This window comes from Phascolarctos cinereus, unplaced genomic scaffold (genome assembly GCF_003287225.1).
Source record: "Phascolarctos cinereus isolate Bilbo 61053 unplaced genomic scaffold, phaCin_HiC Scaffold_726;HRSCAF=1367, whole genome shotgun sequence".
Lineage (NCBI taxonomy): Eukaryota > Metazoa > Chordata > Mammalia > Diprotodontia > Phascolarctidae > Phascolarctos > Phascolarctos cinereus.
The window spans coordinates 113,306,602-113,331,397 of record NW_027556098.1 but is presented as its reverse complement, the minus strand read 5'-3'; the positions used below and the strand labels follow the sequence as shown (position 1 = coordinate 113,331,397).

The 24,796-nt window shown below is 39.3% G+C and overlaps 1 protein-coding gene across 1 annotated transcript in view; it reads left to right on the top strand.

Annotated features, from left to right (window-relative positions):
- LOC110208093 (solute carrier family 15 member 2-like) overlaps positions 1–24,796 on the top strand; it is a 96,306-nt gene that overhangs the window by 1,848 nt on the left and 69,662 nt on the right. The window contains 3 exon segments of the mRNA XM_020985912.1: positions 14,941–15,028; positions 21,159–21,300; positions 22,928–23,020. Of these exon segments, the coding sequence (XP_020841571.1) occupies positions 14,941–15,028; positions 21,159–21,300; positions 22,928–23,020 (323 nt within the window).

The window sequence follows — 24,796 nt, the reverse complement described above, 5'->3', positions numbered from 1 at the left end:
ATTCTTAGTTCAAAGTTCCATTCCAAAAGAAGCCCAATTGAAATGAATCAATGGTGAAATATTGTATCACCCTCACCAAACCCTTCCTTGCCCTCCAAAGTCTGGATTATGGGTGGCAAGTGAACACCACAAATTCAAAGTGGTGAGGCAGGATTGGGGAAGGTGATGTGGAATCTGGAGTGAATAGGTTGATCTAAGGATTCAGATAGGTACAGATGAATAAGTTCAGGACAAAGGTAGGTCAGAATTACATAGACTTGGAAAAAGCAAAGCAGTATTCTGAAATCAGGCAGGAAGTAGATATATCCAGGATACAGACAAAGGGTCAGGAACCAGGAGGTCTGCAAGTGTAGGAGTGTGTCAGGGTCCCATGACCTTGGGGACAGGTACACCTGAAAACAGAGGGAAAGGCTTACATAATAGGAACTTAATAAATGTTTATTGAATGAATGAATGAAAAGACGATCACTGATCTTGTGACAGTTGTTATCTTAGCCCCCCAAGCCCTTTGTTGTATGAGAGGCCTGAAGATCTTTAGAAGCTTCCAGAATAGCACTTTGTACAAGATTTCCAGGGGCACTTACCACAGAGGGACACAAGCACAAACATTGAGGGAAAGCCAGTCAGATATCTGGGCTCTCACAACTGAACTGGACTGCTCTGCCGCACAATCTTTCTTCTGGCTTATTTGCCCCTTTCTTGACAACACATTCAGCTCTTGTGTCTGAGTGCCAGTTTAAAAGCATGAGATGGCCTTAGGGGATAATGATTTTATAAGCTGGCTAGCAGCTGCCTTAGAGAAGAAAGAAGCTAGTGCTCTAATCAGAGTTTTTTTTTTTTAATTGGCAACAGCTTATACTTTCTGTTCCAGAGAGTAATTGTCCTGTTTCCTGGTTATGGTAACAGTATTCCCACTCTGAGACCCAGTTCCCCCTACCTTCATATGTTACGATGGAAGCATTTGATTTAGTTTCTTTATGTATACATTGGAGGAATTGGTACCCTTCTTGTGTATTGGGATCTCATGTATTTGCCTGGGTCTTTATGATCATCTGCTGTTGGTTGGGCACCTTCCCTTGTGTCACTACACAACCGAAAGCCAGTAACACACATCTTGGTGCACTGACATCCAGCATTCTCTTCCTGTGTCTTTTCCTTATTGGCCTTCTGGTGAAGGCTTGTTTGGCACTAATGTTTGTACCCATCATTCCTTCTTTCCCTATTGTTCTTTTAGGGTTGTCTGCCAAGAGTGCAGAACTATTGGTCCTCATACCTTTCCTTTTTCTTGTTTCTTCCCAGTCTGATGCAGAAGCTTAAATTTAAAATTCCTGCCTACCTAGACCTTCTCTTTATCTTTTAAAACAAGCAGTCTTGGACTGTTCTTTTCATGCCAAGGCAAGTTGGACAAACACTCTTTTCAGTTTACTTTGTCTCATGACTCCAACTATTATTTGAGAGGATCTTTGAGGGAAGGTAAATTGACCAGAGCTGTGGACGAGGAACCCACAAGATAAGAAAACATGTATAATTTACAATCTGCACAAGTGAGACAGTGCTTACATTTTTGAGATCCCAGATTAAAGGGAGAATGATTAGAGACTGGGGTTGCAAGGGGTGAATAAAAAAGATTCATATGTTTTTCATTAATAGGTATATATTGACTTTGTCAATCTTAGCATTACTATTTCTTTTTTAAAAATATTTATTTATTTATTTTTAACATTTATTTAAAAAAATTTTTGAGTTCCAAATTTTTTCCCTCCCTCCAGCCCTTCCCATACCCATTGAGAAGGCAAGCAATACAATAACAATTATGCATGTGAAATCATTAATATTACTATTTCAAGGGATCTTGAATTACTCTGGCAATTATCTAATTGATCTTTTAGTGGCCAGAAACCTCTGTACACTTTTCTCAATGTACAACTTCAAATGAGTGATGTTAGTTCTGAGAAGAATGGGGCTCTGTGATTATTAACCTGGTGATAGTGATTTTCTCCTCTCTCCTCACAGATTTTATTGTTTTCATGTTGAACACATTTCTAATATTTAAAGATTTAGATAGCTTATAAAAAGTGATTTTGTTACTTTGTCATACATGCACCAAGCTTACTTATATGCCTATGTAACTAATACTTTATTCCATTTGAATTCTAAAAAAGCAGTTAGATGAAGATTCCATCTTCCCAAGATTTCTGTTGTGGAAGTAATATGACTGACCAAGTATTTAACATTATTGTGCATTAAGTACAGTACTGTATTTGCTCTTATTTCCCTCACCAGGAGAGAAAGTCAATTATTTATTTCTTTAATACAGCAATTTGTCAATACATAGTACTTGCTGATGCAATTGGTGAGTAAAATTGCATATTATAGTTATCTATATTGGGATCTTATTTCCCTATTGGACTACAAATTCCTAGTGGACAGGGACTATGTCTGATCCAAACTTTCTATCTCTCTGAATACCTAGCAGTGTTATGCACACAATAGGTGCTTCAGCAAATGTTTATTGTATTTATAATATGGGAACATCAGCGTCCTCTCTGGCTCCCCATAACCATAGTAGCAAGGGAAGGGAAGTTCCAGGACTTCAGAATCCCATGGGACCAGGGATTGTGTCAGGAGTCATGAACTTTGAAAAAAAGATGGTGAATTATATGGCCAAGGCAGTCTGCGTATGCTCTTGAGCTGCTGTGGAGAGAAATCTAAAGTGGGGAAATCTGTTGTCATGGAAGGGTGTCTAATGAACAGCAGTCGTGGGCATTACAGACTGCACTCAGCACATCAGGGCTCCAGAAACTGGAGGGTGGGAAGCCTGAAGAATGAGTCCACGTGGAAGCTGGCAGCCCAGAGCTGGAGCTGGAGTAAATTATGCCCCAAGGGACTACAGCAGATCTCCATGCTGGTCACTAAGAGCATGCTGCTATAATTGGGTTCATCTGCGTGCTTAAGCATGTCTAGAATAGACAGGAAGTTGGATTGAAGTACCAGCAATAGGCATATTGAAGAAAAAACAGAACTAAAATGTATGTAAGTTTGATAAAGCTCTGTTTTCGGAGTGCTTTTCACTTGTTAATGTACTGTCTAATTCTCAGCAATTTTTCCAGAGCATTGTTTCATCTCTAATCTCTAAATGCAGACAACCATATCATCTGAAATGTTTTGCAACCACACCTCTAGGGGTGGGGAGATGGTTCGAGGTTCCTCTCACAGGCTTCAACTACTTTATCGGAACTAACTTCAAAGTCTAGCATACCAATAGGTGTCTTTTGCTCTTTCTCCAGTTTCATATTTCCAAACACCTACAGGACATTTCCATTTAGCTGCCCCCACGATACTTGATGCTGAGCAAAAAAATGAGCTCATCAAATATTTCCCCTTCAAATAAGGACTTTCTTTCCAACCTCGTTACTCTCAATGATGCCAGCAGCAGCCCAGTGCCTGTTTTGATGAAGAAACATCAATATGAGCTTTGTGAGATTTAAGATTGACTACTTTGTTTTCACAACCTAAGGTACAAATAGGCAGAAATTATCTAAGAAGTGAGAGCATTTCAGAAGATACAGTCTTGTTATTGGGAGTTGGAAAGTATAGTGCATAGCATTATATTAGATTACTAGAACTGGTGACAAATATAAAAAGAATTGGAAGACATAATCTTGATCCTGGGAATTTTGTAATCTATTTACACATAAACTATGGGAGAAACAATTAGAGGACAATTAGGCAGAACCAATGATATCTTGGTACTGGTGAACACAAAGCAAGGAAATAATTATGACAGATTCAGACAGATTAAGTAAGATTGTTTGAAGGAAGTGAATTTTAAAGGAAGAAGTGAGCATAGATTTTCAGAGAGGGAAGAATGCAAGGAAGACATTCCAGGCATGGGTCAGGATAGAATTTCTAGCACTTTATAAGACAAATAGGACTTCAACAAATGGCTTTCTTTGCTTTATACTCTATTACAAAATCATGTCCTTGATATACTCATGCATATTTATTCAGTATATGCAGTATATATAGAGTATAGCCATCATAAGCTGCTATAAAACCACATGAAACAAAACAACTGGAACATTAAGTAAATATACAGATAGATTCCAGTCCTCCAACTCCATATGACTAAATATCTCCTCCTACATGTTCCATAGGCATCTCAAACATAACATGTCCAAAAGAGAAATTCATTATCTTTCCTCTAAATCCATCACCCCTCCTAACTTCTCTATTTCTGTAAGGGCATAACCAATCTTCCAGTCACCCTGCCAGGGGAAAAGGGGAGCTTACTAGCATCCCAGCTTCCTAAACCACTCTCTGAGATGTCTTACAATTTCACCTCAATTTGTCACGTAGCCTGAGCATACCCTAGCCAATGGTATCTCCTCCCTCACTTCCCCTTGCAGCTTTCCAGTTGCACAAAGCTTTATGAGGCCTTGGAATGAGTCCACCTCAAGGCCATACCCCTAGTGATGATGATAACCTATCTAAACTCATTCCTCAATGATTAACAAACTCCCACACCAGCATACCTTCTCTTTCTCTGTGATTCTGAATCCCGGGCTGTTATTATTCAAGCCCTGTTCTCTGTCTCCCACCGAATACTCCTTTGTTTCCCATCTGCCTCAACCCAACATCCATAAGATCTGACTCTACAGCTCCTCACTGCTTCCATGTTGCATTTTGAAGTGCCTGCTCTGTAGAAAACAATCTTGCTTTCATTGTAGATGTTTTCTTTTCTCATTCTCTCCATCTTCTTAGACTCACTGAGACCTGGTTCTGATATATGACTTCCCTAGCCAAACTTTCTAGCACTGGTTGCATTTTCACCAATACTTCTTATACAACAGATGAGGTGGTGGAGTTGGAATGCCCTTGCTCCTCATTGCCACTTTCAAGTTTTCTCTCTACCACCACCTTCCTTTGACATCACTCAATCCTTATTTATCACCCAATTCTGATTCCGATATCTATTGTCCACCAATCTATAGGATGCTGCCCTTCCTCAATGAGTTCAGTGCCTGGCTCATAATCATTTTCTGCTCATCAACTCATTCTCTCATTCTTTAGGACATCTCCCTCAGATGACCTAAACTCCCAGTTTCTCAAAGTATTCATTTCCCATTACTTAATCCTACATCCCATTTCAGTTTCCTACTGAGACAGTCATATCCTTGATCTTGTCATCTGTGTTCATGAATTCTAAAATTAATTTATCTGATCGTAATCTTTTGTCATTCCATCTTTCCCCCTGCTTTACAATCTCTAGCCCTATTCTTCACTTTCATCACAACCTCTAATCCCTCCACCTCTTAGTTCTTTTCCCCAGGTCATCACCTCTCTATTGGCTATACTCTACTCCCTTCCCTTCTTGATTCATTGGTGAACCTGCTTAATGCTAGAGTGTCCTCTTACCCCCAGTTCCTTGCCCCCTTATCCTATCACTGATCTTGCCCTTCCAGGCCTCAGCATTAGATTATTTCTGACATCCCCTGGCTTCATACTTACAAGTTGCTGGATGAAGGTAGAGAAAAACCACAAAATTGGGCTGATTTGGGTCCACCTCAACTGAGTTCTCACTGTGGCAAGGCAATCCTTCTACACCTCCTTAATCTATCAGTTATTCCACCCACCATAACAGCTTTTCTAAGCCCTTTAATTCCTCCTCGAAACTTCCCTTTGTCCCCACCCTCTCAGTTGAGTATCTTGGCTCATGTTTCATGAAAAAATCGAGGCCATTGGCTGAGGGCTCCCTTTTCTCTCTTTCTGTTCATCTCACATCGCTCAGTTGCCTTCTTCCAATATCTCTTCACTCCTCTCACATGAAGGGATGGGTTTTCTCCTTCCTAAGGAAAACCCCTCTATATGTGCACAAGTGATCCCATTCTATCCCATCTTCTCGGGTAGATTGCCTCCTCTATCATCCCCACACTCACTTATCTTCAATTTCTCCCTTTCTAATGGCTGCTTCCCCTACTGCCCACACACATGCCCATGTCTTCCCTATCCTCAAAAAACTCTCACTTGATCCTTCCATTCCTACTATCATTCTATTTCTTCTTTCTTTCATGACTGAATTCCTTGAGAAGACTACAATTGGTGCCTCCACTTTCTTTCCTCTTACTTAATTCTCTGCAGTCTGACTTTTTACCTCTTCATTTAACTGAAACTACTATCTAAAGTTAATAATGATTTTAGTCACCAAATCTAATGGCCTTTTCTTTATCCTCATCTTTTTTTTACTTCTCTGCAGCCCCTGACACTGTTAATCACCTTCTCCTCTATCAAGGTTTTTCCAACACGTCTCCCTCCTGGTTCTCCTCCTGCCTGACCACTCCTCAGTATCCTTTGCTGAATCTTCATCCAGATCCCAACTCTTTTTACTTCTAGTGCCTTTCTCCTTTTAATTACTTGGTATTTATCTTGTATATAGCTTGTTTGTACACATTTGCTTGTTGTGTTCCACATTAGGTTTTAAGTCCTTTGAGGGTAGAGACTAGTTTTCTTTTTGCATCCCTAATACTTTGCACAGTATATGGCATACAGTAGGTATTTAATACATGTTTATTGAATTGAATATGTACATATGAACAACCTATGCTGCATCTACATATATGTATATGTGTATACAACCATTGGTAATACATCCAGATGCAGGACCTGTGATATTATGTGTATGTATCCCAAAATCCTTAGCGTACTTTTTATGATATTAAAGCTTTAAACTGTGTGTTTATGTGTGTATGTATATGTGTGTGTGTGTGTGTGTGTGTGTGTACATTAGAGAGCTCTTGATATGAAACTTCCTTTATTAGTACAGATGCATAAATAGGTGTGTATGTGTGTATCTATATGCATATACATACATATTTGTGCATCAGGGAATGATATTTGAAAGCCCAGAACAGAAAACAGAAACACAACAGAAAACAGAGGACAAAAGGGTTTATTTAAGTTTATTGTAAAAGACACACCCAGGCCAGGACAGACGATCTCTTTATGAAATACAAATTAGCCCCATCAACGAGTCAGGAAGTAAGCAACAAGAGCTGTCAAAAAGATGCCAGCCTGTGTGGATAGAAGGAGTTTCCCTAGCTGGGAAATCTCTGTTTCCATGAATTTGTCAGTCCAGTCCTTAATACCAATCACTGAGTCCAGGACATAGACTCAAAAATGAATACAGCTGTCTGTATATACCCATACATATAGATAGGTAGATGAAGCATTTATTAAGTTTTGCAAAGCACTTTACAGGATCTCATTTTCTCCACACAACAAACCTGGGAGGTAGGTGCTATTATTATCTCCATTTCACAGGTGAGGAAACTGAGGAGACCAGAAGAGTAGACTTGCCAGGGGTTTTAGGCTAGATTTGAACTGAAGTCTTCTTGACTCCCAAGTCCAACACAGCTGCACCTAGCAGCTTCCTGGGGAATAAAAATATAAGGAAGCACGACAATCCCATCCTCTCAAAGAACTGGAATGAGGAAACACAACCCGTGAAAGGGAATAAGAATGGGGTGGGGAACAAGCTTAGCGACACGTTGTGAGATGGCTTAGAAATGGAGTAGAGGCCTAAGGGAAACTGAAAGCTCACCTGTGGGAGCTGGATCGGGGCGGCGGAAGAGATAAAGATGACTGCCAGAATGAAGGCAGCGTGGTGAGGAAATGAGTGGGAAGTGTTAGACATGCATACAGAGATGTAATTTATATATTTTAACTTAAAGTTCTAGCTGCTTTGTTTCATGGCTTTCATTTGGGCCATTTATGAAGGGCAACAGCTTTTTCCAATCTTCCCAACAAAGGCTGGGCTCACAGCATTGATATTTTCACGGGCGAGCGGGGGAGTTGAGGAGGGGGAGGGGGGCAGAGCTCTGAGAAGATGGTGGAGTGAAGGTGCCTCCTCGCTTCCACGCACCTACAAGAAAACAGCCCTCAACCTCAAGGAGTTCCCCGATGATAAGAAGATGAGGGAGGGAACCTTCCTCCATAAGATAGTTTTAGTAGTACAAACAGCTGGACCAGACTGGTTGTGGTCGCCCACTCTGTCCCCCTGTCCTTCCCCCTTCCTCCGCCTGACGCCCTTGTCCCCATCCCCAGCAGCCCCATGAACCACGCATCTGGCTTTTGGGGTGAAGCCTCTTTCAGTTTTTCAGAGAGGTCCACGACGTGGCAGCTGGAGGAGAGGCGGGGCCGCTCCTGCGCAGACCTGAGACTGCAGACTACCCTACCTGCCCACCAGCCCTAATTCTGACCCTGGGCAGTGGCTTTCGGGGCTTAAGCATAGGGAAGTGTGGGGGAGCCCCGCCCTCAGGGTGAGTGGAGGCCCCTAAGAAAGGATACGTAAATGAGGAGAGGTGGTGGCCCAGGAGAGGACAGGCCGCAACCGTAATCGATGTTTGGGGAGGCCAGTCCTTGTTTTCTGGCCAGCACATAATCCAGCACGTCCTACCCCCGTAGAGGTCCAGATGGCAAGCAGAGTGCTTTTTTAAACCTCGGTAAGGAAGAAGGTGGAAGACTGGACAAGGGCTCAGAGGGCAAGGGAACGCTTGAGCTTGCTTCCAGGCAACAAGACTACGTACACTAACCCATTTTAATCTTGCCAGCTCAGAAGGAAAATAGGACTCTGGCTTGGGCCCAGGGTCAGAGATCCCCTGGAGCCGCACGTACCATCACCTGTGAGGAGTTAGCCACAGTGAGCAAACACCCCTCCCATTTGTGACTGGGCCTCCCAGCTAAGTTTGAAGAAGAATTAGGTGTCTAGGACTGCAGCTAGAAAAGTAGGCAGAAGACTGGAGTGGGGGGAGGTGGCATCTGCCTGGCCTCTAAGTTGGGCAGATAGGGAAGCTTCTGCTCTGTGGTTTTCCATTTGTTTGGGAGGTTCTGTCCTTTGGCTCCTCTATTCCTGGGGCTGGGCCTCACCATTAACACATGCCAGAGGTCTGGGCAAGTGGGCAGGGGTGGTAGTAATAAAGGGGACAAATTGATAGGTGGAGAAGGATGTGGACTGAACCCTTTTCCCACATCTCCTGGGACCCTGAACTATCCTTGCACAGCCTAACTAGCTTCTGGTTAGCAAGAATTGGTTGAAATGGGAAGTTTAGTACAATTCTCCTCTTTCAGAAATTCCTAGAAAAAGAACTCTTTCTTCTTTACTTCCTCTCTTTCCATTTCTTACCCCAACAGTCAAATTTCATGTAAACTGGTCTTTATGTAGTAATTGTTAAATCTGAGTTGTTATCCTTCTTGATCTCTCTGCAGATTTTGACCACTCTTATCTCTTGGATACTTGCTTTCCCCTTCATTTTGGTGACACTGCTCTCTCCTGGTTCTCTTACTCAGTTGATTTCTCCTACTGTTTTATGGCATCTTCATTGAAAATCCAACCTTCTCTTGGTGTCTATGAAAGGGTATTTCCCAGGCTACTCTCTTCTGGTTACATTATCTCTTGATGATTTTATCACCTCCTATGGGTCCAATTATCTTTCTTTGAAAATGACTCCCAAGAATTTATGACCAAACAAGAGAGAGAGGATAATGGGAAATAAAATGGGGAATTTTGATTAGATGAAATTAAAAAGGTTTTGCACAAATAAAAGTAATGCAACCAAAATTAGAAGGAAAACAGGAGACAGGGAAAATTTTTGCAGCAAATTTCTCTGATAAAGACTTCGTTTCTCAAACATATAGGGAACAGAACTAAGCCAAATTTATAAAATCCAGCCATTTCCCCAATTGAAAAATCATCAAAGGATATGAACACACAGTTTTCGGAAGAAGAAAATCAAAGCTATCAATACACATATAGAAAAAATGCTCTAAATCACTATTGATTAGAGAAATAGAAATTAAAACAACTCTGAGATACTACCTCACATCTCTGAGATTGGCTAACATGACAGAAAAGGAAAATGACAAATGCTGGAGGGGATGTGGAAAAACAATGCATTAATGCACTGTTAGTGGAGTTGTGAACTGGTCCAGCTGTTCTGGAGAACAATTTGGAACTCTGCCCAAAGGGCTATAAAACTGTGCATATCTTTTAACTCAGCAATACCAGTACTAGATCTGTATCCCAAAGAGATCAAAGAAAAGGGAAAAGGACCTGTATGAACAAAAATATAACAGCTCTTTTTGTAGTGAGAAAGAATTGAAAATTGAGGGGATGCACATCATTTGGGGGGTGGCTGAACAAGTTGTGGTGTGTGATTGTGATGGAATACTATTGTACTATAAGAAAAAATGAGCAGGATGGTCTCAGAAAAACCTGTGAAGACTTATATGAAGTGATGCAAAGTGAAGTGAGCAGAGCCAGGAGAACATTGTACACAGTAACAGCAATATTGTAAGCGATAATGTATATGTAAGGCTGATCAACTGTGAAAAACTTAGCTGCTTTTATTAAGACAATGATCCAGGATAATTCCAAAGAAGCCATGATGAAAAATGCTATCCACTTCCAGAGAAAGAACTGGTGAATTCTTGAGTGTAGGTTCAAGCATTTTTTAATTTTATTTTTCATGTGTATGTGTGTGTGTTTTCTTTTGCAACATAACTAATATGGCAATATATTTTGCATGACTTCACATGTCTAATCAATATCCTATTGCTTGTTTTCTCAATAGGTGGGGAGGGGCTTGAGGGAGAGAGAGAATTTGGAACTCACATTTTTCAAAAATTAATGTTAAAATTTTTTGACATGTAATTGGTAAATATTTACTGAAATAAAAATGTTAAATATTAATATAACATAATTAATAATATAATAAAAATATTAAAAGAATTACTCCCAAGTCTTTATAGCCATCTATGATTTCTTTCACTTCAGCTCCAGTTCTACATTATCAACTGATTATTAGATATTTCCAACTAGATGTCTCAGGAAGACCTCAAATTTAACAAGTGTAGAAAGGATCTCATTATCTTCTATTCTAAACACCACACCTCCTTCAAACTATCTTATTTCTGTTGGGGTCACAGGTTCATGACCTCAGAAGTATCCTCAGCTTTTCCTTCTTCTTTATTCCCTACATCAAGTCAGTTGCCAAATCTTTTTAATTCTATCTTCACAACATATCTTATATCTGTCCCCTTTTCTCCTTTAACAGAGCCGCCATCTTAGATCAATGTATTACCTCTTAACTACACTATTGCCATAGTCTCCTACGTGGATTCCCCAACTTCCAGTTTTCCCCTTTGTAATTCATCATCCACACAGCTGACAAAATAATCTTCCTAAAGCACAAGTCTAGCCATATCCTTTCCCCTTCTCAGTAATTTTTAGTGACTCCCTATTGCTCTTGAATAACATATAAATTCCTTTGCTTGGCATTTAAAGCCCTTCTCATTATGACTCCAGGCTTCCTTGATATTATTCCTCTTCATGTACTCAACATTCAAACGAGCCTATTTCCTTTTTCCTGCTCCTAGAATCTTTAGTTTTCATTAAGGCTTAACTGGAAAAGGCCATTCTTTGCCTCATTTCTTATCTAATTTTTAACTAATGAGTGGGTGTTGCCTCAGACAAACTGAGACCTGAGAAAGACCTTAGCTCATAAAGGGCAAGGTCTCCCACTGCATCTGGGGCCTCTCCAGTCATCCTGATCTATATCTTACCACTGGATCCAGATGGCTCCGAGGAGAGGGTAAGGCTAGTGACTTTGCACAGCCCTCCCTCACTTAAATCCAATTCACTTGCAAATCATGGCATCATCTTCCTGATGTCATGATTCTCTTTGAGAATGAAGGACAAACCACACAAAATATAAACTCTTTTGTATGGCATTTAAAGATCTTCACACTCTCGCTCCAGCTTCTAGACTTGATTTATATATATATATATGTGTGTGTGTGTGTGTGTGTGTGTGTGTGTATATATTTGGCCACATAAAATGACCACATAAAAAAATATATGCATATACCATTGCAAAATATTTTATATATATGTGTGTATATGTGTATATATGTATATATATATACATACACACATACATATATATGTATATACATACATACACACATATATATGTATATATACACCCTTTCACATATGCTACATTTCTGTTAATTGACTCTATTTGTCAGTGCAACCTATTTCTTCTCTAAACCTAATATTCCATCTCATAGCTAGGTGGCACAGTGGATAGAGCTCTGGCCTTGGAGTCAGGATGACGTGAGTTTAAATACAGTCTCAGACAATAACCGTGTGACCCAGGACAAGTTACTTAATCTTTGTCTCAGTTTCCTCAACTATAAAATGCAAATGATAATAACACCTACCTCTCCTAGTTATCGTGAGGATCAAATAAGATATTTGTAAAAAAACACTTAGTATGCACATAGTAGGTACTTAATAAATGTTTGTTCCCTTCCTCTCCTCTCTACCTTTGCACAGACTGTCCAGTGTGCCTGGAATATACTCCTTTCTCAAGTTTACTTCTTCCTTTAAATCTTACCTCTAGTGCCTCCATCTATGGGAAGCCTTTCTTGAACCCCATGGCTGTAAGTGTTCTCTTCCTCCTCAGATTATCTTGCATTTACTTCTTTGTGTAAAGATTATATCCTTCTAGTAGAATGTAAGCTCCCCAATGGAAGACAGTTGCTTTTCACTTTGATTTGTGTGCAGAATGACTAGACTTGTGCCTTGCATATTGTTGTTGTTTAATGTTTGTTGAATTCACCTGGTTTTTTTTTGTAAATAGTATTTTTTTCCAATTACATGTAAAGATAGTTTTCAACATTCATTTTTTATAAGATTTTGATTTCCAAATTTTACTCCCTCCCTTCATCCCTCCCCATCCCCCTCTCCAAGATGGCAAGCAATCTGATATAGGTTATATATGTGCAATCATGTTAAACATATTTCCACATTGGTTGCTGTCCTTTGTTCTCAAAGAGGACTAAAATTACATCGCTATGTTAGAGTCAAATTATAATGTACCTGACTGTGGCTGATAAGACTAATATAAGCTCAAAATGCTCTACCACAGGTTGGGCACAAATAGTCCATGTGAACATTTGGGATTCTCTAAATTTGTTCAGGTCGTGTTTCTTTTGAGCTACATATTTCCATATTAGTCATGTTGTGAAAGAAGAAACAGAACAAAAGGGAAAAACCATGAAAAACAACAACAGAAGAACCAAAAAAAGTGAAAATAGTATGCTTCAATCTTTATTCAGACTTCATAGTTCTTTCTCTGGATGTGGATAGTATTTTCCATCGTGAGACTTTTGGAATTGTCTTTGATCATTGTATTGTTGAGAAGAACTCAGTCTATCATAGTTGATCATCACAAAATGTTGCTTTTACTGTGTACAATGTTCTCCTGGCTCTACTCACTTAGTACCAGTTCACATAAGTCTTTCCAGGTTTTCCTGAAGTTATCCTGCTCATCATTTCTTATGGCACAATAGTATTCCATTACATTCATATACCACAACTTGTTCAGTCATTTCCCAACTGATGGGCATCCCCTAAATATCCAGTTCTTTGCCACCACAAAAAGAGTTTCTGTAAATATTATTGCATGTGTAGGGCCTTTTCCATTTTTTATGATCTCTTTGGGATACAAACCTAGTAGTTGTATCAAAGAGTATGCACAGTTTGGGCATAAACTTTTTTTTTTAATTAACTGACCAAATCTAGTATGGGGGAGTCATGGCTAGACAACTTGATGTAGCAAAAAAAAAAAGCTGGGCATGTACATGAACTACAAATTCAAAATTATTAAGAAAAAAACAAACAACTCCCCCAAAGTATGACATTCCATCCAAACAAACCTCAAACCCAATGTAATCTTAGACTGCATTCAGAGATGTATGGTATCCGTAAGAAGGAAAAAGATAGTTGCTCTGCTCTGATCAGAGCACATCTGCAGTACTGTGTTCAGTTCCGGATGCCATACTTTAGGAAGGTTATTGTCAAGTTGGAGTGCATCCAGCTGAGTGTAGTCAGTATGGTTAAAGGGACTAAAAACCATGCTTTGTGAGAAACAATACAAGGAACTGGGGATATTTAACTTGGAGAAGAGAATACTTAGAGGGAACATGATCTTTTATTCAAATATTTGAAAGGCTGTCATGTGGAAGACAGATTAAACTTATTTTGCTTGGCCCCAGAGGACTGAACTAGAAGGAATGGGTGGACACTTCAGAGACAGATTTTTTATTTTTCTTTTTGGTGAGGCAGTCGGGGTTAAGTGACTTGCCCAGGGTCACACAGCCAGTAAGTGTCATGTGTCTGAGACTGGATTTGAACTCAGGTCCTCCTGACTCCAAGGCCAGAGCTCTATCCACTGTGCCACCTAGCTGCCCCCTCAGAGACAGATTTAAGCTTAAAGATTAATAAGTTGTATATTGAATAATTAAGTATAATTAATAAGTTCTATATTATTAAGTATATACAATTACACATTTAAGCTTACTATAAGACAAAATACCTCCTAACAATTAGAAAGTAGAATGGACTCCTCTGGGAGACAGTGGCGGTCCCTTCATTGGAGATCTTCAAATGACACCTGGATGACCATTAGTTAGAGGTTTTGAACTGGAGATTACTTTTCAGGAATGAGCTGCCCTATATGACTTCTGAGTGCCCTTCCAACTCTAAGATTCTGTCATTGTGTAGGATTGAAGATAAAACCTGAAGATCCTCACTATTGCCTCCATATGTCTGCTACCCAGAGAAGTCATCATACCCAACACCTTTGTAAAAGGAAAAACAAACAAACATCAATTGGTGTAATATAAAAATTCCATCACAATCTCATTTATCAATCATGGCAGACTTTGAGGCGATGCCAGGATTTCCAAATAGAGATGTGTTGTAATCAGCTGGAAACATAGAACTAAAGTCAATAGAGAGGTACTGAAGTGAAAAGAAAGGATTATCTGTAATTTCCCCCAACCTCTCACCTTTTGTCCTTTTGTTTTTTATAGAAAATCTCTGACACCAACTACCCGATAAATATCGTTTTCATCTTGATTAATGAGTTCTGTGAGCGTTTCTCTACTGGTGGTACAACAGGTACTCCAATTAAGGAAAGATGGGCTATTTTAGGGTACTTACTCAAAACTTCTTGACATCATTTCCCCTCTGGTAATAGGCCAATTCTTCCATTCCCACCTGGATATTCCTTCTTTGTGGGGCTATGCTTTCCTTGCATCAGCTGAGGAGCCAAACACCTCTTAGGCTTTACATTTTCTTTGAAGCTTATGCCAATTAGCTGTGCCAAATAGTTCATGGCAGCTAGGTGGTGCAGTGGATAAAGCACCAGCCTAAAGTCAGGAGGACCTTTCTTCCACATGACAGCCCTTCAAATATATGAATGAAAGATTATGTTTCCTCTAAGTATTCTCTTCTCCAAGTTAAATATCCCTCGTTCCTTGTATTATTCCTCATATGGTTTTTAGTCCCTTCACCATAATGACTACATTCAGCTGGATGCACGCCAACTTCACAATATCCTTTCTAAATTCAGCCTCAGACATTTACCAACCGGGTGACCCTGGGCAAGTCACTTAACCCCCCTTTTTGTCTCAGTTTCTTCAGCTGTAAAATGGGGATAATAATAACACCTACCTCCCGGGGTTATTGTGAGGATCAAATGAGATAATGATTGTAAAGTAGTCAGTATAGTGTCCAGGCAAGTCACTTAACCCTGTTTGCCTCAGTTTCCTCATTTGTAAAATGAGCTGAAAAAAGAAATGGCAAATCATTCCAGTAGCTTTGCCAAGAAAACCTCAAAAGGGGTCACAAAGAGTCTGATACAACTGAAACAACTGAACAACAACAAATTAGCTCAAGGGCCAAAGGCCTAAAAGAGATCAGGTTGTGCACATGTGAGCAGAATTGATGTTCCATTTTTCTTCTGTAGTACTCCCTATTCCTTGGATTCATTTCCCCTCCTTTCCTTCTCCCTTTTGATAAGTTAGGGACAAATCAGTGGGTGCGAGTTTGCTTTAGGAACATGCTGGTCTTCCCGACAAATAAAAGCATCATTATACAGATATGCCAAATCTAGGGATGCCCAGATAGATTTGGAGAAATCTAAATCTCAAAAGATTTAAATTAAGTATCCCCATCCCTGATAGGAAAGCTGGCATCAATCAACCAGCAAGCATTGATTAAGAAAAATAAAACATAAAACTATGCTTGCCCTCAAATAGTTTGCATTCTATAAGAAAAAACATGTATGATGACATTCTAAAATGTAAAACCAGAAGCCAAAAAAAAAAAAGCTATACCAAGAGGTAACCCAACCTACCAGATAGAGGGATGGCTTTGCAGTCAGAAAGATCTGTATTCAAGTCTTGCCTCTGACACATACTAGCTATGGGACCCTGAACAATGCGCTTAAACTCTCAGTACAGATCTCTCTCAAATGCTTGCTGATGTCTTCACTTGCAAGCGGAACAACAATCTAAAATAAGTGTCAGCTGAGTTGCTGATCTGCCTCAAATTCCCCGTAAAAGAGAAATAGAAGAATTATAGATTTGGGGCTGAAAGGAACATTAGGGCCTACTTCAGTTCAGCCCTTTCATTTTAAATGTGACTATAGTATGGGGTGGTGGATAAAGCTTTGGACTGGGAGTCAAGAAGACCCTGTCTTGACTCTGTCCTCAGACATGTGTTAACTGTGTGACCTTAGGCAAGTCACTTGACCTCACTGGGCCTCAGCTTCCCCATTTGTAAAATGGGGATAATAGCATCTACTACCCAGAGTTGTTTTAAGCACCAACAGAGATATGTACTTTGCAAATCTCGAAGTGCTATACAAATATAAGCTACCATCATCATCATCATCATCATCATCATTATTGAGTGAACATTGCACTAGACCTAAGATCTGGACCTATCTTGACGTTTGGGTAACTTTTGAGTCAACCAGCTAGTTTGTGTCAGAGGCAGGACTTTAACTATACCTTTTTTTTTTTTTAGGCAATTGGGGTTAAGTGACTTGCCCAAGGTCACACAGCTAGAAAGCACCAAGTGTTTGGTTTGAGGCCGGATTTGAACTCAGATTCTTCTGACTTCAGGGCCGGTGCTCTATCCACTGTACCACCTAGCCATCCCCTTTAACTTCCTTTGAACCCAGCCTCACTTAGCCACCTTTCCCCAATACTAAATCTAATACTCTTTCCACCACTATACCGCACTGCTTCTAGACCAAAAAAAAGTCATGTTTTATTTTGGTTTTATTAGTACCAGAATAACCATGAAAACCTTATATGAGAGAGTTCGTTGTAGGAGAAATATGGCTGTCCTTTATATGTGAATATGATGTCACTGACCAAACATCAGTACTATCGCTAGGCTTTGAAACTTTTTATTGTGGCAGGTTTTTTTTTTTTTGGAGTGGTGATGAAATTACAGAGCAGCTAGGTGGCATAGGGGATGGAATGCCAGGCCTGAAGTCAGGAAGACTCATCTTCCCGAGTTCAAATCTAGCCTCAGACACTTTCTATCTGTGTGACCCTGGGCCAGTCACTTAACTCTGTTTGCCTTAGTTTCGTCATCTGTAAAATGAGCTGGGGAAGGAATGGCAAACCACTCCAGTATCTTTGCCAAGAAAACCCCAAAAGGGCTCATAAAGAGTTGGACGTGATTTAACAACAAAACAACAATTAAATTATTAAGAAGGGTACAGACAGGGGTTGGATGCTTAGAAGTGAAAGGCCAGGACTGACTACATGGAAACGATCATCTCCAGGTTATTTCATTTTAAGAATAACTTTTATGGAATTACAACTTTTTTTGTTTAGTCAATACAGTCATGTCTGACTCTTTGTGACCCCATTTGGGGTATTATTGGCAAAGATACTGGAGTAGTTTGTCATTTCTTTCTCCAGCTCAGTTTTATAGATGAGGAAACTGAGGCAAACAGGGTTAAGTGACTTGCCCAGGGTCACAGAGTTAGTAAGTGTCTGAGGTTAGATTTGAACTCAGGGATATGAAATTTCCTGACTCCAGGCCTGGTACTGCATCCCTGCACCACCTGGGTGCCCCCCTTATCTGGGTTATTTTACACTATACACAAATGTAGCATAATGAGAACTAGAGCAGAAAGAGCCAGCAAGACTTAAGCAGTAAGATAGGGAGGGCAAGCCTTCTCTTCTTGCTTAAAACTTAAGCCTGAAGCTTGAAAGTAAAGGAATTCTGAATGTAAACACCAACATCTCTCAATCAATTGTGACTTAATCTTTCGACCCTCATTCTTTTCTTCACTTTTTTCCTTTAAATACATAGACAATCTTGTGGTCTTGTTCCATTTATCACTGTCTATTGAAAAGCAACTTCTTTTAAAAAACAAAACAAAACACAGATTTATGAAGGTTAAATTCCATCATTTTCAATTCCCCTGGGTTTTTCAAGGCATGTGGCAACTTGATCACATTGATCAGATACATACATGGATACCAAGCGGAAAAACCAAAGCCACTTTGTGCCAGAGTTGCTCAAAATATGCCCATTTGTCACTTGAGAGCCTGAAATGGAAAAACCAAGCAAACAAACAAAATCCCCACTAAACTTTCTGAAGGGAGCTCAAAACTTTTTCAGTCATTTCAAAACGTTCTAAGGACTTGGGCCAGGCAGTAGTTATTGCCAATGGCTTATTTTTAAAAGTAGATTAAAAGTAACTGGAGATACCAGCCTATGGGTAGCTGTCTCCTGTCCAAGAAATACTTTGGGGTGGATTGTTCAAAGTTTCTTTGGAACATTAAAAAAATGCTTTGGAATTAGGGAATGAAAGAAGTTGTTTTAGATTATGGTGTGCAAAGAAAACTGATCTGTACTAGAAAACCCTCATACCATCCCCCAAAGGTAGTATAATGCTTTTCTTTCTCTTAATATAAGACATTAGCTCCTAACAGGGATTAATAAAACTATCTGAAAGTGGAATAGAAGGAACTAAGTTTCAGCCATTGATCTGGAATGCAATGGAACTACATTTGCTTTGTAATTGGGAGAGGAAAGGAGTGAAGGGATGGGATTGGGCGTTAGTGGTGATGAGATGCCCTTTGGCAAATAACCAAACAAAAGAAGTGTTAGCAGAGAAGAACGAAATCACTTGGCAATTCAAAAGGTAGACTGAAGCAATCTGCTTCACTCCCCCCACCATGCTCCCCCTTCTTTTTTTTTTAGAACTAGAAGGACATAAATGACCAGATGGTCATCTAAGCCAACCCATTTATTTTATTTATCTTTTAAAATTAAGCATTTTATGGAAAACTTGAACACCAGAACAACCAAATCACCCTGCTTTGTGATATTTATATTGAAGTTACTTAATTTTAATGTATAAAAGAACATGGTTTTTTTTTCCACCTGAGTCTTCATCAGCATTCTTTATTTGCCCATTCGTTCACATTCTCTTTTTCTCTTATATGATCATAGTGTACTCTCCATACTTCTGCTTCTATTTTTATTTTTGTAGTAAAGCACATTTATCGTGTTCCCCATTAATTCCTTCTATTTGTTAAGCTGGAAAAAATAATCTCCCCTCTACAATTGAGATCTTATGTTTAAATCTCTCATCCAGCTGGAATTCATGGAACATATGATTTAACATGTGGCTCTAAATCCCTTTTCTACCATATTGCCAAATAGTTTTCCCAAATTCATTGGCCAAATAGTAAATCTTCCTAATTTTCTATAGCTTTATCAAACAATAATATTTTGTCTACTTTTGGATGAATGTTCTATTCCATTCATCTATCTGGTCTATTTACCTTCTAGTACTATAAAGTGTTTTTTTTTATGGTAACCCTTTTGTAATATGTTTTCAAATCTAGAATTGCAAGACCACCTTCATTTACTTTTTCCTTCAGTGTGACCTTTGATATTTTTACCCTTCCATTTTTAATATAAATTTCATTTAATTTGGTTCTATAAAGAAGTCCCATTGGTATTTTGGTTCATATTGCATTAGTTATATAAATTAATTTATGGAGTATTATTACTTTTATTAATCTTGTCCATCCATGAACAATGAATTTTTCTCTAGTTTTTTATGTTCTTGTTTATTTTGGTCATTATAGTTTTATCTTTCTTACACAAATCCCAAGCACAAACATTTATTTAATTGTTGGTGCTTTATAATAGGCAGATAGGTTAATTTACTATTTTCTGTTGTTATCACTAAAGAGGTGTTTTTTATTATGTTTTCTTGATCTTGGTTATTAGTAGCTTATTTTTATGGGTTAATGTTGTGTCCTGCAATTTTACTGAGCTCATTTATTATCCTTATAAAATAGTTGATTGAGGCATTTAGAATTTCTAGACAGATTATCATGTTTTATGAAATCTTCATTTCTAATGTTAACCCCTGTAATACCTTCTTTAGTCTTATTGCAATTCCTAGAATGTCCAATACCACTGATTATAGATCTCATCTATATTTAAATTGGAATTCAGCAAAGAACCATAAGAGGATGACTGACATGTCCAAAATGAGCAGCTAAGAAGACACCTTAAAAGTATTAACAATTGGTAAAAGAGGGATGTTGGCAGAGAAGGGCAAGTGGCATAATGTTGTAGCCAATATGAAAGATTGACAACTCCTGTATTAAATCTATGATTACAAGAATTCAAAGGAAGGAGTAGATTTGAAATATATATAATGTAAGCTCCTTGAGGGCAGGGGCTGTCTCACTTTTGTACAGTGTCTAGCACAATACTTGGCACATAATTGGTACTTAATAAATGCTTTTTGATTGATACATTTTTAAAAATCAATATGGTTAAAGCACATCTGGATGGGAAGAGTGAAGAGACATAATAAATTGACAACTCTTCAGGGTTTCTTGCTTGGGAAATTAATGTTTTGTTGTTGAGTTGTTTCAGTTGCATCTTCCTAACCCCATTTGGGGTTTTTTTGGGCAAAGATACTGGAGTGGTTTGCCATTTCCTTCTCCAACTCATTTGACAGATGAGGAAACTGAAGTAAACAGATTAAATGACTTACCCAGAGACCCATAGCTAGTAAGTATCTGAGGTTGGATTTGAACTCAGGTCTTCCTGATTCCAGGACCAGTGTTCTATCCATTGCACCACCTAGCTGCCCTTCTGGTATTGGCCATTCAGTGGGAAAGGTAGATATGGGGATAGTGTCATAGACAAGTTGAATAGCTTTGTCTTTGTATTTTTCCTCCAGCTGTGATCACCTTGTACATGGTCTACTTCCTCCAATGGAATGAAAACACCTCTACTGCCACTTACCATCTCTTTAACGGCTTAAACTTTTTAGTCAGCATCACAGGAGCTATTGTTGCTGACTCTTGGTTGGGAAGTTACAAGTAAGGAAGAAATGCCTTCCATTTCCGTAAGCCCAGAAAATGTAACCTAGGAAATTAGATAATATTTGACTCAAGATCTTGAAATAAAATAGCAAATGAAGTGGATTAGGGCTACACCAAGATAAAAGTCCAAGGAAATACTGTGTAGGATTGACGAAGCTGCTTGGACTTCTTTTACCAGGAAAGAAGTGAGGTTGTTCTGTAATTTGGGGGTTTTAGGTTCAGAAGCTTTCCTTTTGCCCTGAAAATATTCTGATCCCTCCAGTGTACCAAGAAACATGAGGGCTCCTTCTAAAGTCTGCCTCTGTGGCTGTAGTCATCTAGGAGGAAATCAAACAGCAGATGTTGAAATATAACTGCTAAGATATCCCCTGCCCAGAAATCAGCCAGTGGTGGTAAGAGACCAGGAGAGTTCAGGTGCCAGATTCTCTCTGCTTTCCTCAGCTACTATTATTTAACTCTGCTCCTAGTTCATTTCTTCCTTTTTTTTTTCCCAATGGGGTTTGAAGATGCTGCATCGACATTCACTAAATTTGTTGCAGTGGTATTGCTCTCATAATGGGAAGTTCTGTCAAGGTTTCAGGCCAGTGCACAGCTGTCTTCCTGACCAGGCTCTTGGGGTTCTCAAGAGCAGCAGTTTTAGACCCTATGAGAGCATCTGAATGCTCTTATAAGTACATGTGAAGAGACTGGAGAAATGCAGTTCATAGAATGCCAGTGCTTCATTAGAACCATGAACTTTAGACCTCTCACCAAATCAGCAAATCTTTTGGCCAAGTTAAACTAAGACCCCCTTTCCTGGTCACTTGGTTAAAGTGCTAATGAACAGACACTCAGGCACAAGCAGATAAAAGGAACAGGTTTTCATAATTAGCACCAGGTTAATTGAAAGATGATTTCTCATAATATCCCTAATATGTTAGTTTAGTTGTTTTAGTATGAAATCCTTATGAATTTCTGGTTAGTTTACATGTATGCATTCTCCTGAGGGGTTCTAGATTCTCTATTTATGTTTCCAAGTCCTGAGTTCAAATCTCTGTGTGACCGTGGACAAGTTACTCAGCCTCTTTTGGCCTCAGGTGACACTCTGAGATTCATCTAAGTTATAAATGGTTGTGATTTGGCTTTGTGATGATGAACTTCCCACACATCACACATTCCAAACACTAAGGATTACAGAAAATTGATGGTTTGATATTGATAGGGGCACACTCCCACATACACACAAATTGCCTCAAATTCTTTTCCAGCAGTTTCTGTTTCTGGACCGTCCTTGGAAAGTTAGTGTGTGTGATACAGTGCTAAGAGTAATGGCTTTGAACTCATTAAGACCTGGGTCCAAACTGGCCTTACACACTTATTACTTGTGTGATATTGGGCAAGCCACTTAATTTCCCCAAGCCCTAATTTTCTTATCTGTAAAATAAGGATAATGGTAGCACTAACCTCAAAGGATTGTTGTGAAAATCAAATTAGAATAACGTATGTAAAGCACTTTGTGAATCTCAAAATGGCAGCTGTTCTTCCTTCCACTCTTTATACTCTTTGTATATTTAAGGGCACCTAAGTATTTAGTTAATATTATGCCACCTGCTGATAATTAACATTGCCTTTCCCCCCTCTACAGCACAATTGTGACCGGCCACATTTTATGTATGATGGGTCACATGATCCTAATACTCAGTTCAGTGCCCATAAAGGGAGGACAATTGATTCATCTGTGAGTATTCCCTGGGACCTGGGATGGATATTGTCACCTAAATATATGCCCACCTCACCCTCCAGCTAGCTCTTCTCACAGTATCTCAGGAACATTGGTCTTGTTTTGGGGTTTATAGATATCTGGCTGTTTTAGGCATTTGCTTGCTTGTTTAATTCAGCTCTACAGCTGGATAAGTGAGTAGATCCTCACTTGAATTTTTTACTTTACCTCTTGATGAATCTTCGGCACTATAGGCATAAAGCAAGACTTCTCTCCCTTTTTCCATTCCCTTTTTATCTTCTCCCTCTATTTTAACTCTTAGTTCTGAACTTTGCTACCTTCCCCTGGGGTCAGGAAAGGCGACCAACTCATCCATTTATTTTCTTCTCTTATTACCTCACTTATAGGGGCACATTTTTGTCCTGAACCATGAAATGGAAGATGAGGAAGATAAATAGGGCTGGGGAATGAAGAGGGAATTATGAGGATTTTTGAAGGCCTTAAAAGATTGTGAAACCATCATACCTAATTCCAGGAGGCCTACCCTTTCTTTTAATGGTGGGGAGAAAGCTGGTATACTAGTAGATGTCTCAAGTAAGAATTAAATGGTAGCACCCACAAACAGAAAAGGAAGCATTAGAAATGGTGGAAACCAAGAGGGAAACTTCATGTTGGAAGTCTGGCTAATGTCTGGCAAATGTGCTGATTTTCAGAAAGTTGAAGAAAGTGGATTCCACAAATTAGAGACTTGTTAGCTTGACTACAGTCTTCAGAGGCATCATTATAGGGAAGATTTGTGAGTGCTTAGAAAAGAAAACTTTAATCACCATCAGACAGCATAATTCATCAAGGGCAAGCTGTTCCACACTAACCACATTTCCTTTTTTGACAAGGTAACTAGTCTGGTAGATCAGGGGAATGTGGAGATCTGGTATGCCTGGATTTCAGTGAGACATTTTACACAGTCTCTCATGATATCCTTGTGGACGAATTGGACAGATGTGAACTGGGTGATAGTACAGCTAGGTGGGTTCAGAACTGATGGAAGGAATGCTTAGCAAGAGTATTGATCAATGCACTCCTATTAATCTGGTGTAGTGCAGGGCTCCATACTTAGCTCTGTTCTGTTTAACATTTTTTTTATATAAATTTATTTATTTTTAGTTTTCAACATTCACTCCCACAAGTTTTTGAATTCCAAATTTTCGCCCCATCTCACCCCTCACCCCACCCCAAGATGGCATGCATTCTGAATATCACTTCCCCTAGTCTGTCCTCTCTTCTATCTCTCTCCCCTTCTCTTATCCCCTTCCACTTCTATTTTCCTATAGGGCAGGATAGACTTCTGTACCCCATTTCCTGTATTTCTTATTTCCCAGTTGCATGTGAAAACATTTTTTTAACCATGTTTTTAAAACTTTAGGTTTCAAATTTTCTCTCTTCCTCCCTCCCCACCCACGCTCATTGAAAAGGCAAGCAACTCAATGTAGGTTATACATGTGCAGTTATGCAAAACACGTCCATAGTAGACATGTTGTGAAAAACTAACTCTATTTCCCTTAATCCTATCCTGCCCTCCCATTTATTCTATTCTTTCTTTTGACCCTGTCCTCCTCAGAAGTATTTACTTCTGATTACCCCTTTCCCAATCTGCCCTCTCTATCATCCCCGCTCTCTTGTCCCCTTCTCCCCCTATTTTCCTGTAGGGTAAGACAGATTTCCAGACCCAATTGAATGTCTATGTTATTCCCTCCTTAAGCCAAATCCTATGAGAATAAGATTCACTCATTCCCT